The 18,945-nt window shown below is 36.2% G+C and overlaps 1 protein-coding gene across 2 annotated transcripts in view; it reads left to right on the top strand.

Moving 5' to 3' along the window:
• Positions 1 to 18,945, top strand: part of ITPR2 (inositol 1,4,5-trisphosphate receptor type 2) — a 525,070-nt gene that overhangs the window by 297,974 nt on the left and 208,151 nt on the right. For both annotated transcript variants that reach the window (XM_079139251.1, XM_079139250.1), the window contains 2 exons: positions 11,846 to 12,036; positions 15,341 to 15,483. In XM_079139251.1, the coding sequence (XP_078995377.1) occupies positions 11,846 to 12,036; positions 15,341 to 15,483 (334 nt within the window). The remainder of the gene's footprint in view (positions 1 to 11,845; positions 12,037 to 15,340; positions 15,484 to 18,945) is intronic.

The following is an 18,945-nucleotide window of genomic DNA, read 5'->3' as shown; positions in this document are numbered from 1 at the left end:
CTGGAAATTCTGTTCTTCCTCTGCATGCATCCTCCTCTTTCATTCATTCTATGGAGGGTTGGCTTAGCCCCTCATTACTTTATTTTTGAACTAATGTTTTCCCTTCTTTCCTTACTTTATGAATCTGCTATCAGAATAATCTTCCTGAACCGAAAGCCCCTGAGCAGAGTCCCCCACTTCAGCTGCACCCTTCCTTTAACCTGGGCTGACTCCCCAGTGGACCCTGCATGGCCTCTACATCATGGTCTGCCTTCCCTTTCTGTTCTCCTTGTGCACTGGTCCCCACGGGCCTTTGTGACAGTATGTCTACGTGCCGTCTGTTGCTCATGCTGCAGCTCTTTCTCTTCCTTCCATTTCACCATTGCCACTGTCACCTCTCAGCATCTTTTCCATGACTCAATTTTGGTTTTTTTTTTTTTTTGGTTTGAATTCTTCCACAAAAGCCATTCTTGACCCCCATAAATGAATTCTCCCCCATTTGACCACTTTATACCATTTTTTGTGCTTTTCATTTTATCCCAGCTGATGTCATATTAAGAACAAATCTTTTCTCCTTGATTAGATTTTAAGGAACAATAACTATGAAGCAGCTGTCAAGAGACATTCATAGAAACTGTGATCTAGGATGAGGGTGAAAGTCAAATTCTGTGCTGTGATAGGGAGACCCCATGCTTTTTGGTTGCTGTAGGATACCAATCATGGAGAAGTGTAGGACCAAAATGAAATGCAGTCAGATGTGGACAGTCATTGTAGGAAAGGAATTTAAAAATCATTTGACTAGTGATTGAAAACATTTAAGCCATGTGGACAAGGAGGGGGACTATGAGGGGGAACATGATAATTATCCTTAAACACCTGTACCTTTAACAGGTTCCTACACATAGGGTCATAACCAACATGCAGCAGCTGCAGGAAGTGAATTTCAGCCCTATTTTTAAAAAAATAACTGTTTTGCAATTAGTGCTCTAATTCTTCCCTTTTGTTGAAATGTAAATCAGATCATATCTCCACCTACTTAAAACTTCCTGCTGTTTTGGAAATTTGCGTTCCTTACCATGGCTTACAAGGTCCCTTGTCCGAACTTCATCCAGTCCTACATTTCTTCACTAGCCCCTGCCTCCATCTCTGCTCTACACACCCTGGCCTTTTCTTACCTCAGGGCATTTGCATGTATTCTTCCTTCTGTTTGAATTTTCTTCCCCAGGTTGCAACTTGCTGATTTCCTATTTCCTCTTGCCGATCAGGTCTCAGATCCAAAGCTAAGTGCTCAGTGAAGTGTCCCAGAACAATCCACATTCAGTGTCTCAGCTTCTTCCTATCCTTTAGCATATTATATGATTTTATTTTCCTCCTAATATGTTTCACTATTTGAAAGATTCTTCTTGTTTGTTTGTTTTCTGCTTCCTTTATTAGAATGAAGACTAGAAAGCAGGGACTTTGCTTTCTTTTCATCACTGGGTCCTACAAGATTCTAGTGCTAAGTAGGTAATAAGTGTTTGTTGATTGACAATAATCTGTGGGCTAGGTATTTTGCAGGTAATGGAATTTAGGCTCATAAAGTTAATTAACTTGCCCAATTAATAAGTATTTGACTTGGGTTTGAAATCCAAGTTTCTCTGAGTATGCAGTTTATGCTGTATCCTGTTGCACCATAAGTCCTATTTTGTGGAAGTTCTAGGATATAAACTAGAATCATGATGATTTGGTTTGCTGGTGAAATTAGGACAAATTTAGTTTAAAGATTCACTTGATTTTTTTGTGCGATTCTAGAATCAAGCAACATATCATTCTATATTAGAATAGATTTTCCCAATCAGCTGAGTAGATTGGGGCTTTATAGACAGTAAAGTGCTGAGGAAAGCAGAAACAGGGAACAAAAAGCAGATTGGTTGTTTGTTTCAATGTTACTTTCCTTAAAGTTAAACAGGGCCCCATTAATTGGTTACTGTGATCTCCCATATTTCTTGAGAGACTGGCCCATTTTGGAATTTAGTTTGATTATGTGGGAGCTAGCATGAATGATTCCATTCTGATTACTTGTTTGCTGAGACCCAGTGCAGGAGCTCAGTCCAAAACAGTGGCCTTCTATAAACTTTGCTTACTACTGTATATGGATCTGTCTGAAGTTTTACAATTCAGACATAGTCAGTTTTGCATTTCAGCAACTCTTTAAAAATATATTTAGGCAGTGCAATTTAACACAATTGAAATAGGTATGAAATAATATTAAAGAGAACAAAGTCTACATATTCAAACATGACAAAGTCAAGAGAATACTTTGTGTATATAAAGCAAATTTTCATGCATTTACAAATTGGTAAACACATTTCTGCAAATGCAAATATCAATTATAGTTACATTTACATAACACTTTATGATTTGTAAAGTGCTCTTAAGTACATTAGCTCAACTCATCTATCATTATTGGAATACTTCATTTTCTTCCTCATTTGTACGTTGAAGACAAAAGGTAGTGAAAAATCGCAAAAAAAAAAAAAATCATAAAGGTAGCACTTGCTTTGCTGAGTGCTGCCAGTACTTGATCAGTGTTGGACAGTCTGGTAAATGCTATGACGTGGACATAATTCTTAGCTCCATTTTACAGATGAGGAAATGAGGTGAGCAAAGTTAGACTGCTTGCTCAAGGTCATACAGGAAGGCAAGGACAGACTCAGGATCTGAACCCCTTTTGGACTGGCATGCTAGCAGGCATTTGTGATGCTCTATCACAAACCAGTTTGAATGAACATGTTACCTGTTTTACACTTGTAAGATATACAGTAGATATCAAGATAGTAAATTAATCTGTACTTGAAACAAATACATAGTATTTTTCATTATTTTCTGATAAAACATCATATGCTTTTAAAATTGTAGGCACAACCACGTATTTACCATGTGTATCATGTTAGGTTTTTCTCATAAAATTTTCCAAACTTTTAAAGATGCTTATGAATGATGTGTATCTGTAGAGATTATTGATACTTATCTCCATCGTTACACTTTTTTCTGAGTCATATAGAATTTGAAATTGGTAAGGAGAAACAAGTTCTTAAATGATAATAAATGCAAACACCCAGGTAGTCATTACATGCAGGTCCTCAATATAGTGTAAGGTAGGGACATTTTTATCATTTTCCACCCTCAATCATATAAATTAAAACTGGTGATAGGAGCCAGTAGGGATGGAGACCTCTGCAATACATGCGCACATGATGTTCACTGAGATTTGACAAATATTAAGGCCATGTAAATTTTTAAGTGTGCTCGGTCAGTTCCTGTTCCTCAGTTTACTCATTCATATATAACACAGCTGCACATGGTAGAAGTACTTTGTGAAAAAGCATCCAAGAATTACCAACATGTTATTTTATTTAAAAAGAATTTTGTTCCATGTGCTTCATAATCTTCAAATGATTTGGGGGATTAATGTTGGATTCTTTGTTGGTGACACAATCTATTTTCCAAATGGAAATTCTATAAAATATCTTTAACAAATGGTTTAAATAATGAACAGAAATCTTCAAGCCAATGTTCCCCGAAAATTTGAACACGTAAAAAATATTAACCCTTTGAGAAATTCAGTGTCTATTAAGCAAGCCTGTTTATTTCAATGGGTCTTGTAGTTAAGAGTTTGACATAAAACACTCCTGTGATTCTTTTTTTAAAAAAAACACCGTTATTATTTTAAAAATATTAAATCTGAATAGGTTATAATAGCTTAAAGTTTTCACTTATTTATTAATTCAACTGATACATAGTTCCTCATTATCTGAAAGGCATTCTTTTAGTTGGAGGAAATGCACTCTGTTAGGCTCTATTTCCTGCTCTTAGTAAAGTTCCAGTGCATTGTGGAAATGCCAGATAGGAAATGTGCATTTAATATCTTTAATGTTCTTTACAACATGTAAAGAAATCACAGAGCAGAAGAAAATTAAGTGCATTATCTGTTGTAAAGTTCTAAAGCTTGACACAGTGCCTAGAGTACAGTAGGCAGTCTATGAATATTTATGGCATGAATAAAAGAAATGATACAAATAAGTGATTGAATATCCCACTCTTGTTTTTGGCTGCATAATATCCTATTATATGATTATATTATAATTGATTTACTTCATTGTTGAATATTTATATTGTTTTCAATCACTTTGCACACGAGAGAATAGGATAAATACCTATGAGTAGAATTTCTGGATTTTTTTAATCTTGATAGATATTACCCTCTGCAGAGATTGTTCAATTAACATCCCAGCAATCTCAGGGAATGTCTTTCTCTTAGAATACAGCATATTAGATTTTTGTCAATCTTAGTGAAGGTACTGTTACAGTTTTAATGTGTGTTTCTCTTTTATGAGTAAGAAAGAAAACTTTCCCACATTAATGAACCATTGGTATTTCCTTTCCTATGACCTGTCACTTGTTATGCTTTGATTGTTTTTCTAGTGCTTTTTTCTTAGTAATTTGTGTAAACATTTATATATTAGGGAAATGAAGTCTGTGCCTATAAGAAGTATTTTTTTTCTTTTTCTTTTTGTTTTGTCCTAGAGATTGAAGCCAGGTATCCTTAACCACCGAGCCACATCCCCAACCCTTTTTATTTTTTATTTTGAAACAGGATCTTGCTAAGTTGCTTAGGCTGACCTTGACAGCCTCAGTCTCCTGAGTAGCTGGGATTATAAGTATGCACCACTGCACCTGGCCAGTTCTTTTTCTTTTTATATGAATTTTTTAATTTGTTCTAATTAGTTGTACATGAATGTAGAATGCATTTATACATTTTGATAAATCATAAATGAAGTGTAATTTTTCATTTTTCTGATTATACATATTATACATCAGTCATGCAGTCATATATGTACATGAGGTAATAATGCCTGTCTCACTCTACTGTCCTTCATATCTCCATGCCCCTCCCCCTCCCTTCACTCCCCTCTACCCAATATAAAGGAACTTTATTCTTCCCTAGTGCCCCTGCACCCGTATTGTGAATTAGCATCTGTACATCCGAGAAAATATTTGGTCTTTGGTTGTTTTGGGTTTGGCTTATTTTACTTAGCATAATATTCTCCAACTCCATATATTTACCAGCAAATGCCATAATTTCATTCTTCTTTAAAGCTGAGTGATATTCCATTGTATAGATACACCACATTTTCTTTATCCATTCATCTGTTGAAGGGCACCTAGGTTGGTTCCATAGTTTAGCTATTGTGAATTGAGCTGCTATAAACATTGATGTGGCCGTGTCACTGTAGTATGCTGATTTTAAGTCCTTTGAGGATAAACCGAGGAGTGGGATAGCTGGGTCAAATGGTGGTTACATTCTGAGTTTTCTGAGGAATCTCCATACTGCTTTCCATAATAGTTGCACCAATTTACAGTCCTACCAGCAATGTATGAATGTACCTTTTTCCTCACATCCTGGCTAACATTTATTTATTGTTGCCAATAGTATTGATACTTGGCATTCTAGTTGGAGTGAGATGAAATCTTAGAGTAGTTTTTATTTGCATTTCTCTAATTGCTAGAGATGTTGAAACTTTTTTTTTTCATGTATTTGTTGATTAATTGTATTTCTTCTTCTATGAAGTGTCTGTTCAGTTGCTTAGCCCATTTATTGATTGGGTTATTATTATTATTTTTTTTTTTGGTATTAGTTTTTTGAGTTCTTTATATGTCCTGGAGATTAATGCTTTATCTGAGGTGCGTATGGTAAAGATTTTCTCCCAATCTGTGGACTTTCTCTTCAGTTGTTTCTTAATTTCTCATTTGAATTATTTTATTTTTAGAATTCAGAATTGTCTTTTCTCTTAGGTTTTCTTTCATCTTCAGAAGAGGCTTGGTCAATCTAAGTTTTTTTTTTTTTTTTTTTTTTTACTTTTCATGGAGAATTTTTATAGTTTTAGTTTGTCTGTATTTTGGGTGTTGCTGTTTAAACTTTTGAGCTAGGTGGAGTATATTTATTTGCAAGGTATGTGGTGTGGAATCAATTTTATTATATTCAGATAACTAGTCAGGTGTTCCCCTATTAGTTCTTGAGTAACCCATAAAAATTATATACTTTGTTCAATTTGTGAATTAATTGAAGATCAATCCAGTATAGTTGAGTGCCAAACAGGAAATGCATACTTAATATCTTTAATATTCTTTCTATTTAAAAACATTAGTGTTTCAGTACAGATTTATCCTGAACACCTTGACATGGTACAGAAATGTACCACCTTCTGCCCACGCCACTGTATGTTCCTTGGATGCCTCTTTTCTTTCTTATGGGTCTGCTCAGTGGTGCCTGACAACCACCCTGGTTTTCTAATTAATGCTTACCCTTTCTGTTGCCTCTCCCCCTACCTGTCAGTTTATCTGTCTGAGCATTTTTCCCATGGCACCTATCACTGTACTGGCCTGGCAGATACCATCAGTAATTCCATCTAATTAAAAGAATTCACATAATATGCAATATTTAATGAATAATAATTGGAAATGAATTTTGATTACATTTTAAAATCTCTGAGAAAACTTGTCACATCCAGAGAATTTTCAGAATTTATAAGCCCAATTATAAGGTTAGCATAATAATAAAAATAACTATGAATAAAGATAGCTCATTTTAGACAACTAACTATATCTAGGCAGAGCTCTAGCAAAGATAAATGCATTGATAACAGTCCATCTTCTCTCCCATTAGTTTTTAAGGGCTCCTATGTACTTGCTTTCTGACAGCATGTCCTTAACAAGGTGGTATCTCAAGTATGCTCTAACTTAGAAGAGAAATAGGAGCAATTCTTTTTTACACATATGAAACTTTAATGTGACCCTTTCTATTAAAGCACACAGTTGGAGTTAATGCTATAGACCTGAAGAATGGCTGGCTGTAATAAATTCATTAACTCTTTCTTACTGCTAATTCCAAGAATATGTTCTAGCTCAAATTTCTGTGCACTCTATATCCCAGAATTTTTCTAACTTCATAAAAGTAATCTCAGTTAGGATGATGGTTTTTGGTTGTGTTTGAAAAATAGTGCTCTAGTTAGTAATATTTCTGTAAGTGAGATAGTGAACTAATTCTTTTCTTTTGCTAATTATAATTTTCTGCTTAATTTTTTTCTTTAATCTTAAGCAATATAGGAAGCTAAATTGTACTGTCAGTTTTGATTTCAGATTATTATTTATATTATTTTGACAGTGCAATAGATCTATTTCAGACTATCTTTTGAAATAGTTGTACTTTTACCATTGCTTAAAAACATCTACACAACTGACTTATTTTAATTCCAATACTCTTTCTTTCAATTGCATAATTTTCTTTTATTGCCTAGGAATTTTGATTTAGTAATTTTCTAAGGTTTACCTTTAAGCATGAGAAAGTAATATATATTATCTGTAGTTTATATTGTAGAATTTATGGCAAGACAGATAGGAAAGCTAGATAATATCAGTTAAAGTTTGTACAGTTGGGAGAAACCAAAAACCTTTCAACAAAGTTTGGAATAGTGGAGTCTCCTCAACCTGGCTTGTCCCTGCTGCTAGCCAGAGAGGAATATGTAGTAGCAGAAATTTACAGAAGAATTTGGGAGTGGATGAGATTTTTCTGAACTCACTAATAAAAAGTCCACATTATAAAAATAGAGCCATATCCATTGGACTACATTTCCACTGGTATTATTAGAAAAATATCAATTGAGCTCTTCTTTGTGTAAGTCATATTCATAGCAACCATACTTACTTGATGGTCCATTCTATCAATGATTTTTGTAACTGACTCCTTTATGCAGGGGAGACAAATTACATACCCTCCTTCTTTTGTTTAAATGTTAGTTAAAACTTGGTTGTAATATGTTTTGATCAATTGTTTACAATTTTTGTTACTTAGAAAATAATATAGAGGTAGTATTGTCTTCTACTGGATTGTGTGTGTGTATGTGTGTGTGTGTGTGTGTGTGTGTGTGTGTGTATGTGGTGCAGGTATCAGGGGTCAAACCCAAGGCCTCTCACATGCTAGGCAAGCACTGTTCCACTGAGTTACATACCCAGCCCTTCTCTTTGATTTTTTTGACTGTTCAGAGCAAATACAACCTATATGTGAATCAGCCAGAAGAGGAAGGAAGTCTTTCCAGGGTTTGATCATAGTGTAGAATCAAGTATTTAAAAAACTATGTGCCACTTGGTGCTGTGAGGTCGACTGTCCTTCAGCTGGTACAGAAGTACAGTTGTACTGCTCTTTGTGAAAGACATGAACAGAGACACTGTATGCTTGGGAAAGGGAAGCTGAGCAGGAATAACCTTCACTAGGACACTCTTGGCCATGGTGCAGTGGGCTGCTTAAGATTGGCTTAGAGCTATTGGTATTCTTAAGACGTCAGCCTCAGTTCTTATTTAAACTGGTAATTGTTTGTGTTCATAATAAAAATTGTCTATTTCCAAAGGGGTTTTTGAGTATCTTCCAGCTTTGGAGAATTTTCACCAATATTGTCCACTGTTGTTGCTTTCCTTTCCTTATATGAAGCAAGCCAGATTATCTATCTATGTATCTATCTGTCTCTATCCAGTATCTTTTTATTCCTTCTGCCTATTTTCATTAATTTAAAATAAGTCTTCTGGTGATTATCATTACAACTTTAAATATGAACTTTTTATCTCTGTTTCTTGATTTAACAGCTCAAATAATGTCTATAAGTTTCACACTGTGAAAAATGAGGAAATTAACATACATCCTTCATTATCTCTTTTCTCCTACTCTAATTATTGCTTGACATATTAGTGATTTTCTATTGTTATGATTTGTGATGCTTGTATTCTATTTTGAAATAGAAACAAATCCTATAGATTGATAAAGAAATGGTTAGAACATGCAAATTATGATGCATAAATATTTTTAGTGTATAACCATTTGAGTCAAAAATGTGCTAAAATATCAAAAACTTTCAGTTGGAAGAGAATTCTTAACTATTAATATCTATTTAATGAATCTTTTTAAATTTGTTTCTAGCTTTATTCTCTTCTTCAGATTCATAACCAGTTGCCATAGTTTCTTATGTTCATGTTGACATTTTCTTGGATTCCCTTCTCATTTTTGGATGTAATTTCTTCATAGGTTCAGTGAAGAATTTCTGAGCCTTTACAGATTCTGGAAAATTTTTTATAGTGGACTCATATTTGATTTTTAGTTTAGATAGGTATAAATTCTATTTTCAAAACTATTTTCCCATCTAATCTTTAAAGACTATTGTAGCATTCAGGGAAGTCAATGGGAAGCTTGGTGCCAATCTGATTCTTTTTAGGAATCCTCTTTTTTCTCTGGAAGTTCTTGCGATTTTTCTCTTTATTATTGACTTCTGTACTAGTCTGTATGACTGGCCATAACAAATTACATACAGAATGTCTTAAAACAAGAGGAATTCACTATCTCCCTGTACTGGAGCGTGGAAGTCTGAAGTCAAGGTATGGGCATCACCAGCCTGTCCCCAGGCTCCAGGGAAGGTTCTCTCTGCTTCCTGTGTTTGCTGACAGTTGTTGACTGGCAGCTGCTTAAACTCAGACTCTGCTTCCATCTTCACATGGCATTCTTCCCTCTGCGTGTCTCTCTATCTCTTCTCCCCTTCTTATGAGGACACCATCCAAATTGGATTAGGGCAGATCCTAATTCAGTATGACCTCAATCCAACTTGATTATATCCACAAAGTCCCTATTTCCAAATAGGGACACATTCACAGGTATTGATGATTAGGACTTTCAGATGTGCTTTTTTTTTGGGGGGGGGGGCACACAATTCAACCTATAACAGTATTCTAAAGTTTTACCAGAACATAACCAGTGTGCTTATTAATCCATACAGTGGGCCCTTTCAGTTTGGAGACTTGCAGCTGTCTTCAGCTCAAGGACAATGTCTCCTGTTAATCATTTCTTCCCTTCCATTGTGTTTGTTGTTTTATTCTTGCTTTTGATCTTTTATGCTTTATGTTTCAGAAGATTCTTTGACTTCCTTTTCAAGATTACCAACTTTGTCCCTATCCTTTTCTATTTCATCCAGTTTTTGAAGTTTTTATTTGTGTAATCATATACACTCACACATGTATATATGTGTGTATGTATAATGTGTGTGTGTGTGTGTGTGTGTGTGTGTGTGTGTGTGTGTGTGTGGTGCTGGAGAACTCAGAGCCCATGCATGCAAGGCAAGTGCTCTAATACTGGACAATATCCCCAACTCTTTATTTTATTTTGAGACAGGGTCTCACTAAGTTGCCCAGGCTGGCCTTTAACTTGCTGTCCTCCTGCACAGCTGGAATTATAGGCATGCTCCACCTTGCCCCAGTTATGCAGTCATATTTTAATTTGCCAAGATGTCTTTATTCTGATTTTCTAATTTTTTGGATGCAGTGTATGATCAAATTTTCTGAGAACAGTTATTTGAGCTATTTAATTTTTTTTTGTTCTCCCTTGAATCATCTGTTTTACTTGGGGTCAACTGGTTATTCTTAATGCTGCTGGTTTCCTTATGTTCCATGGTAGTATGTTCGTAATTGTGGAGGTCTGTAATGATTGACATGGCTGTCTGGCATGGTTTTCACTGCATTTTGGAGGGTCTATTTCTCTCAGAATCCTTGCATAAATGATGGGGCTGACCTGAAGTTCTATGGAAGGGGCTGAAAAATCGCATGCAGACTTTCCCTTAGGGTGTGTGTGTGTGTGTGTGTGTGTGTGTGTGTGTGTGTGTGTGTGTTTGTGTAGCCAAAGACAGGCTGAGAATCCTAGCAACTATTAAAATAAGGGAGACTTTGCTGGGGAGTTGGAGTCTTCAATGTATTTTTTCTCTCTGTTTTAACTCTTCTCTCTTCCTCCTGTCTACCCCATATCTGATGATCTTTGGAGTTACTTCACACTCTGTTCTGTTCTTCTGTCAAGTCCTAGCACCTTTGTCTGGTGTTCTTTCCAGTTAGGTATTCTAATTTCCTGAAGGAGCATTGCTACATTTCTCTAACTATCCTCTGGGTAAAAACTGCTGCTGCCAACTTCTCTGTTTCTGCTAATCAGTGGAGGGAGGGCCTTAACTTCCCAGCTATCAGGGTGATTCTTTGATGAGTTGTCCAGATGACACCCCCATCTTCCTGATATGCCTTTATTGGTTAACTGTCCCTCTAGGAAGATCTTTTCTAACTCCAAGCTCTCGAGGGACAGCTGCTGTTCCTCTTTCTCTGATGGAGCAATCTGATTCTCTTTCTCTTTCAGAAATGCCTCAACATTTCTCTTTTCCTTGTGGCAAGCATTCTCATTTCCAGTGTTACTGTGATATAAGTCTGTTAAAATATAACTTTCAGCGGATCTTAGGGGAAAATATGTACTATGGGTCAACTTCCAATGTAGATTATTTTTTACTCTCTTCTTTATTTCTACTTTCAGATGTATCCCATGCAATTTTGTGTATATATATGTACACACGCGCGCGCACACACACACACACACACACACACACACACCAATTAAGTTAATGAATGAATTGGCAGAATTTTACCAGGTGTTTTCTGTCTGCTCTCTTATTTTCTTTGGCATCTAGGAAGATAAAACTCTCCATGGTTGTTATATAATGTTTTTCTGTGTTGTTGCTATATAAAGTGTGTTTTAAAGGTTTATCACTGAGAAATCAAATAAGTTCTTGAATGTTTAATAGACCCACTTTACTTATTGGTTTGAAGAACTGTAGTACTTTCAGGTTAAAACAATTTAATGGTAGAGTTCAAGAATTTGCTATTTTTCTTTTTTATTTGTTCTATGTTCATACAAGTGTATGGATAATTTATAAGAGACTTTAGCCAAATTAAGAGAAAAATGCTTGAAATCTTTCTTTTACAGCAAAAAATCGTGGAATTGCCATTCCAGTGGATTTGGACAGCCAAGTCAATACCCTTTTCATGAAGAGTCATTCAAATATGGTGCAGAGAGCAGCTATGGGTTGGAGACTCTCAGCTCGTTCTGGACCACGCTTTAAGGAAGCTCTTGGAGGGCCTGCTTGGGATTATAGAAATATTATTGAAAAGTTACAGGTACAATGAGAACATGAAATGACATTAATGTTTTATAAATTGTAGTTTTTAAGATGTGCATTACACAAATAAGATATGGCTGATAGTATCAAATTCTTTTTGGGAATTAGGTTTTACTTTACAACTCTCGACCACCACTACCCTTTTAAATGCATAGATTTCAGCTAAAAGCTGTGTGAGTTATTTTTTAATGAATGTATATTATTTAATATGTTCTGATATTGTAAGAGTAGTGATTCTTAATATCAGAATAATAATCATAATGCCAGTAATAAAATTGGTAAAAAAGTTAACCATACATAGAATTATATAATAAATTAAATATTTATAACCTTGCTTCAATTTATCTTCCAGTATTATCTTATAACCTTTTGGTCAGAATGATCCAAGCACCTTTATTTACAAAATACATGGTATCTCACTCATAGTTTTGATCTGGATATTCTGGGATATTGAATAAGAGATGTATTAGTTTGCTAAGGCTGCCATAACACACACACACATATACACATAGGTAGAGTGACTTACACAACAGAAACTTACTTTCTCACTCTTCTGTAGGCTAGAGGTCCAAAATCAAGGTATCAGTAGGCTTGGTTTCTTCTGAGACCTCTCTTCTTGAATTGTAAATGGTTAGTTTCTCATTGGGTCCTCATGTATTTTTTTCCTCTGCACATGTTCACATTTGTGTCCTAACTTTCTCTTATTATAAGGATACCAATCATATTGGATTAAGACCCACTTGTATAAGCTAATTTTACCTTAACTACCTTCTAAAAGGTCCTATCTCCAAGTAAAGCCATGTTTTGTAGTATTATGAGAAAGGACCTTAATATATGAATTGGGGAGGTGGATAGGTTCTCAGATGGAAACCTTAGAAATGAGATTAGGTGCCCTCATAAAATAGGTCCAAGGAAGCACATTTGGTCCTTCTACCATGTGAAAACACAGTAAGACAGCACCTTTGTGAACTAGGAGGTAGGCCCTCACTGGATGCCAAGTCTGCTGGTGCCTTGATCTTGGATTTCCCAGACCTCAAAACTATGAAAAATAATTTCTGTCATTTTAAAGCTATCCAGTTCATGGCTTTTTGTTATAGCAGCCTGGATGAACTAAAACACATGGTAAAGCATTTGGATTTTTTTCTGAGTGATAGCAGGTTGTTGGGGATTTTTAGCAGAGGGCAGATATGACTTGGTATATCTTTTAAGAGATCTCTGTGGATTTTGAGTTGTGTTTATATTGTCCAGACATGGAAACAGTGAGTTTAGTTAGGTAGTTTGACATTAATTCAAGCAAAAGGTGATGATGACTTGGTTTAAGAAAGCAGCAATGGTAATGTGAATGAATTAGGGGAATTTTAATTTTGAGATGCCTGTTTAGATACCTTAGTGGGTGGGTCAGGAGAGAGAGTTGGATGTACAAGTCTGGATTGGTGTGGGAAGATTTGGATATATAAATGTGGATGTTGCAACATATACATGATATTAAAATCATAGAAGTGGATGAGATCTCTCAGAAGAAAGTGTAGTTGTAGAAGAGAAGAAGACCAGGAGCTACCAGAGACTGACAAAGGAAATATCGGAGCAGGTCACAGGTGGGAAATAAAGTGTGGTGTCACAGAAGCTAAGGGAAGACATTTCATAGAGTAGAAACCAGAGCATAAGATCATTATCCCAAGTTTTCATGCGGTGAGAGTGATTTAGAGTACATAGTTGATCCAGGATCAAGATCAGAGGTAAAGATAGAATCATCATGATAGCCTAGTACCATTTGTTTAGTAAATGCAATAAAAAACAAAAACAAAAACCCAGGTATATTTCAGGCATGTTTCACTAAATATGGTCATATATAATAAACATGCCCTCTTCTTACCTTTATATAATTTCTAGTTTTCCCCTTTGTGTATGTACATTCTGGTATACTATCACATTTAACTGATGTCAAGAATTTCTCTGAAAACTTATTTAGAATAGTAAGTAGAAATAATCACTTTTGCTGAAAGAGTAAGAAAGACTTAAAGACAAGTCCTGAAATCTGACCATATAAAATTCAGAGGATGTTAGCACCATCTGAGCATCTGTAGCTGAGAGTAACAAGAAGCAGTTTTCTGCTTCACAAAATTTGCCATAGCTGTGGGTGGATAAATTGTTGCTTATGTGAGAAGATATTTTTTTTTGTCTCTTATTGTAGTTTAAAAACAAAAAGAAGATGCTTTAACCATTAAAGGATGCTCAGAAAATTATAATTGCTTATAGTTTATTTAGAAACACATCAGTTAAGATGCTTCCAGCTTAAATATCACAGTATTCAAATAAAGTGGCTTAAACAATAATGACTGTCATTTCACGTAGCATAAAATATGGGTGTGGCTTTCCCTGAGTGGGCTGATTCAGCAGCAGATAGGCCAGGGCCCTGTGGCCCATATTTGCTGACTTTTGGTTTAAGGCTGGTCTCCCTTGGATTCACATCCTTAAGCTCCCGGGAGAACTGTAGGTGGTTTCAAAGACTCTTTCAACTCCCAGCACATCAGCAGACTTCATCTGATGTCTCATAGGCTGGGAGTGTTGTTATATAAGCATTCTAAGGTCAGCTGCTAGAGCTGAGGTGGAATAACCATGACTGGCTTAAAGTAATCAACTTTGACCCTGAGCTGAGGGGTTCATCTCCATGAGAATGTTGCTGCCAGACTCAGAAAAAAATATTCGGATTCTCTTAGCTAGAAAGGGGTGCATATAGGCTATGGGATAGGTGATCAGTAGGGTCTATTAATAAATATAATTTGAAATACTATTGAATGTCATTGAACCCTTGTATAGTACTAATATACTTCAAATAATATATCATTTTCCATTGGAAGAATGGTTAGTTCTAGATGACCAATGACACATCCAAAATCTTTTTTTTAGCTGTTCCCAAGTATGCCTCCAATTTATTTGAATTTTTCATGATTCCTTTATAGTCCTAGACACTGCAGGGCCTGTACAATGGCTTTAGTGAATTTTATTCTTGTGTGTATATCTTTAAACATCTTTTGATTACCCACCCTTTCTTTGTTTTATAAGTGAAAACAAAAAACAAAGCAAAACAAACAAAAATTCCAAAAAACAAACCAAAAAAGGAGTCCCGGGCAGTACTTATACATAAAACCAGACTATAATGAAAGCACAGACATTTGGTGCTATCGGGAGACAGGGTTCATTTTCTCTGACATTCCTGGTTAGTATTCTTAGGTTTGCTATGTCTTTGAAAGATGAAGTCTGACTTCGTCTTCCAATAGGTTCTCTTGTGCTTTGTGTCTTAGGATGTAGTGGCCTCCGTGGAACAACAGTTCAGCCCGATGATGCAGGCTGAATTCTCAGTGTTGGTTGACGTATTGTACAGTCCAGAACTGCTGTTCCCTGAAGGAAGTGATGCCAGAATCAGATGTGGTGCTTTCATGTCCAAGTAAGTAGATACAGTCTAAGATTAGGCTGGTTTCCCAAAGTGAGAAGGCCTCTAACATTTCTGCTTTTTACTCAGTCAGTACTTATAACAATCCACAAAGCACGTGAAAGGTCTAAAATCCATGTCAAAATATACTTTCCAAATAATTGAGTTGAGTCATTTGAAGTTTTATTTTGGTGATGGTCAATTTATTCAATTGTACTAAAATTTATTATAAATGAAGTATTTCATTATTGTGCACAAACTATTACACAAAATAGTGTTTTGGTCCTAATTCCTTTCTTTAGTGCAAACTTTTAAAAGATTCTTGTTTAAAGTCATTAATTTTCAGAGGGAAGGAAGAGGAATTAACATTTATTGAGTTGTTCCTATGTGTGCAATTATCCTATATTTTTACTCATTATTTTCTGTAGTTAGCATAAACACCTTGAGAGATTGAGAGGTCACTTGTTTCAGAGGTGAGTAAGTCGTGGCCTAGGTATGCTTCAGGTAAAGAACTATTAAGTGTTAGTCCCAGTACTTGACCTTGGCCATGCCCTTCATGATTGTCATCTGCAACTCTTTCCATTTACTCCTTTATCTCAACATTGTTGAGGTCTTATCATAAAGTCCATATGTTTACCCTAGACTGTTTTTATCTTAATGGTAAGTGAAAAACTCTCAGGGAAGATCTGCAAGTATAAGCAGGTGTGAGAAAAAAAGCTGGCTTCTGAAAGAAGAGACGTGTCTTTACATGAAGGGCATTCAATCATGTTACCGAACGATTTGCATTTAATTTCACATACACTCAAGATGGCCAGTCAACCTGCTGCAGTGGCTCATGTCTGTAATCCCACCAACTCACAAGGCAGAGGCAGGAAGATTGCAAGTTCAAGGCCAGCCTCAGCAATTTAGTGAGATCCTCAAAAGCTTGTCAAGATCCTGTCTCAAAATAAAAAGTAAAAAGACCTGGGATGTAGCTCAGTAGTTCAATTCTCAGTACAAAAGAAAAAAAACAAACAAACAAACACGTTGACCAGTCAGTTGCATGGTCCTCCTGGAGAGAGTACATGGATGGAGAGCCAGTTGGATCCAGTGACCAAGCACCTTGACCATTTTCCATTCAACTGTTTCTTGTGTGGTTAAGGACATTGCTGAGAGAGATCTGGAAACCTCCTCCAGTGCCGTGATATACTGAGGTAGAAATGGAAAAACTGTGGACACAAAAGGTGTGTTCTTTTTTTACAAGGTCAGGCTGGGACTTTGGGAAAGAAAATAAGGAGTGGTATGAGAAGAACTGAGTCTAGGGATCATGTTGAATGCTATAGGTGGTCAGAATTAAGGACTCTTAGCCCTATTCCCACTGTATCTCAGGGGACTGGGGAAGAATGTGTTCATCTGGACAGTTGCCAGTCTTCTGATAAGTACCTTTAAGTGAAGAGATCCAGAGTTTCTGCAGAAGTGATGACTGCTAAGAACACAGAAAGCAAATTCTAGGTAGAAGTATTGCCTCTTAACTCAGTATAAAAACATGGTCTTAAAAATACCCTTCACCTATGAACATATGTCTATGTATAAAAATTAGGTAATAAACCTGAGAACTTCAACTCTGATTGATTAATATCATACTACAGCTATAGAGTAGGAATTTGACACCCTGGATCAGTGGTTCCAGACTCTGGCCCTCAAGTTAAATAGATTCTGTTGCTCATTTCTGAGTTCTACAGGGGACCTTATATTCCTATGCATAGTACTCTGGTAAAGCCTAGTTGGAGAATGTCAAGTTTGGGCCAAGGCCTCTGTGGACCTTTCTACTTCAAGCGAATCTAATTCTTGAAACCTGTTGAATCAACAGGGCAAACTCTAGCACTCAGGCTCAATAGGCCCTATTTTTATTTTGGTAAAGTTTCACAATCATTTGTGTATTACTTTTATCCCTGAGAGGGAGAAAAAAATTTTACATTCACAAAAATGATTTTCATGTGTTCAAAGACTATCGTGTGGAAGAAAGAACCAAAGAGTAAAAGTTTTAGCAAAGCAGGCTTTACTTTTCTTGTAAAGAAAAACTTTTGAACTTGTAAGAAGAACTTTTGAACAGTTATTCTTTCTGCCTGTTGGACCTGATCACACACCACCTTGTCTAAAAGAAATCACTGATACCTTCATTGTGTGCTGCCCCTTCAAAACGAGTAGGTATCATTTCAAAACATCACCATCCACATATTAACCCAGTCTGTACATTTCAGGGTTCTATAATTACCCTTCTTCCTGGTCTTCCATCTCTGTCATTATTTACAATGTTTGGCTGTGGCACTTCTATATTGCTTCTTATTTCCTTACCCTGTTACTTTTCCTATCTGTCTTTCTCCTCGCCCTCTCATTCCTCTGCTTCATCTTTCCCCTTGCCTCCAGAGGTATCTCTCTCACACCTATATTCTCATTCAGGTGCCTTAGAACAGGGGTTTTCTATTTTCTCCAGAATATATTCCGGACTCTTTGTCATACTATGTATGCCTTTTTTTCAAACCACATCTCTTACTTTCCTCTCCCAGGTCTTTAAGTCTTTGCTGGCAGTTGGTGCACTACCAGTTGCTGGACACAATGGTTGGCTTTCTGCCTCTTCCCTTTATTCATGCTGTTCCCTTTACAGGGATGCCTTATCTTCCTACCTTGCCCTACCAGGTGAAATCTTCATAGTGAAATGTTATTTCTTCACTGAAACCCTCTCTGATCAGTCCCAGGTAATTCCCTGCAACAGAATGAAATGATTTCTTTGGTTTATGGAATTTGCCAATAACCTCTGTTGTGGCACTTATATTTTTGGGTGGCTCTGTGCAACCCGGTTTGTGATGGGACTCTGCACAGCACCCTTGAAAATCAAGAGATTGGTGAACTGTCATGTTGCCACAGAGTGGTGCCAAGAATTTGGGCTCTGAAGTCAGATGGACACAAGTCTCTTTCCAGTCTCACCTGTAGAATGATATCATCAGAGGCAAGATGTGTTCTTTTTGGACTTCTGTTTTCTCATTAGCAAAATTAGTTCAAATATGGAACCTGTCTCATTGGCTTGTGGTGAGGATGAGTTGAGAGAATCCTAGAAAGTCCTTGCTTGACCTGGACACCTGGTGAGCACTTAGTAGCCATTAACTGGCAGAAACTCCCTTTTTCTCAGGGTCCTGTCCCACAGTAATCATGCTATGGTGTAGGAAACAGCATTTCCTTGTAACCTATAACCCTTGTTTCTCTAGGAAGACATGAGCTACATATGCTAAGCTATATATCCTGATGATAAACATTTGGCTTGGTTTTGAATCTAAGGATGGTCAACAACTGTAGTCTTTAAAAATCTCCCAACAGAATTTCACCAGTGCATGTTCACCATGATAAAATACTATAGTAGAATTTTTGTCCAAATTACAGCAAAAACAGCAAATGGATAGACTACCATGATTTTACATTAAAAATATTTTTCCTTAGCTTTTA

This window comes from Sciurus vulgaris (genome assembly GCF_902686455.1).
Source record: "Sciurus vulgaris genome assembly, chromosome: 5".
NCBI lineage: Eukaryota > Metazoa > Chordata > Mammalia > Rodentia > Sciuridae > Sciurus > Sciurus vulgaris.
The sequence above is the reverse complement of the archived record's forward strand: the minus strand, read 5'-3'. Positions and strand labels throughout refer to the sequence as shown.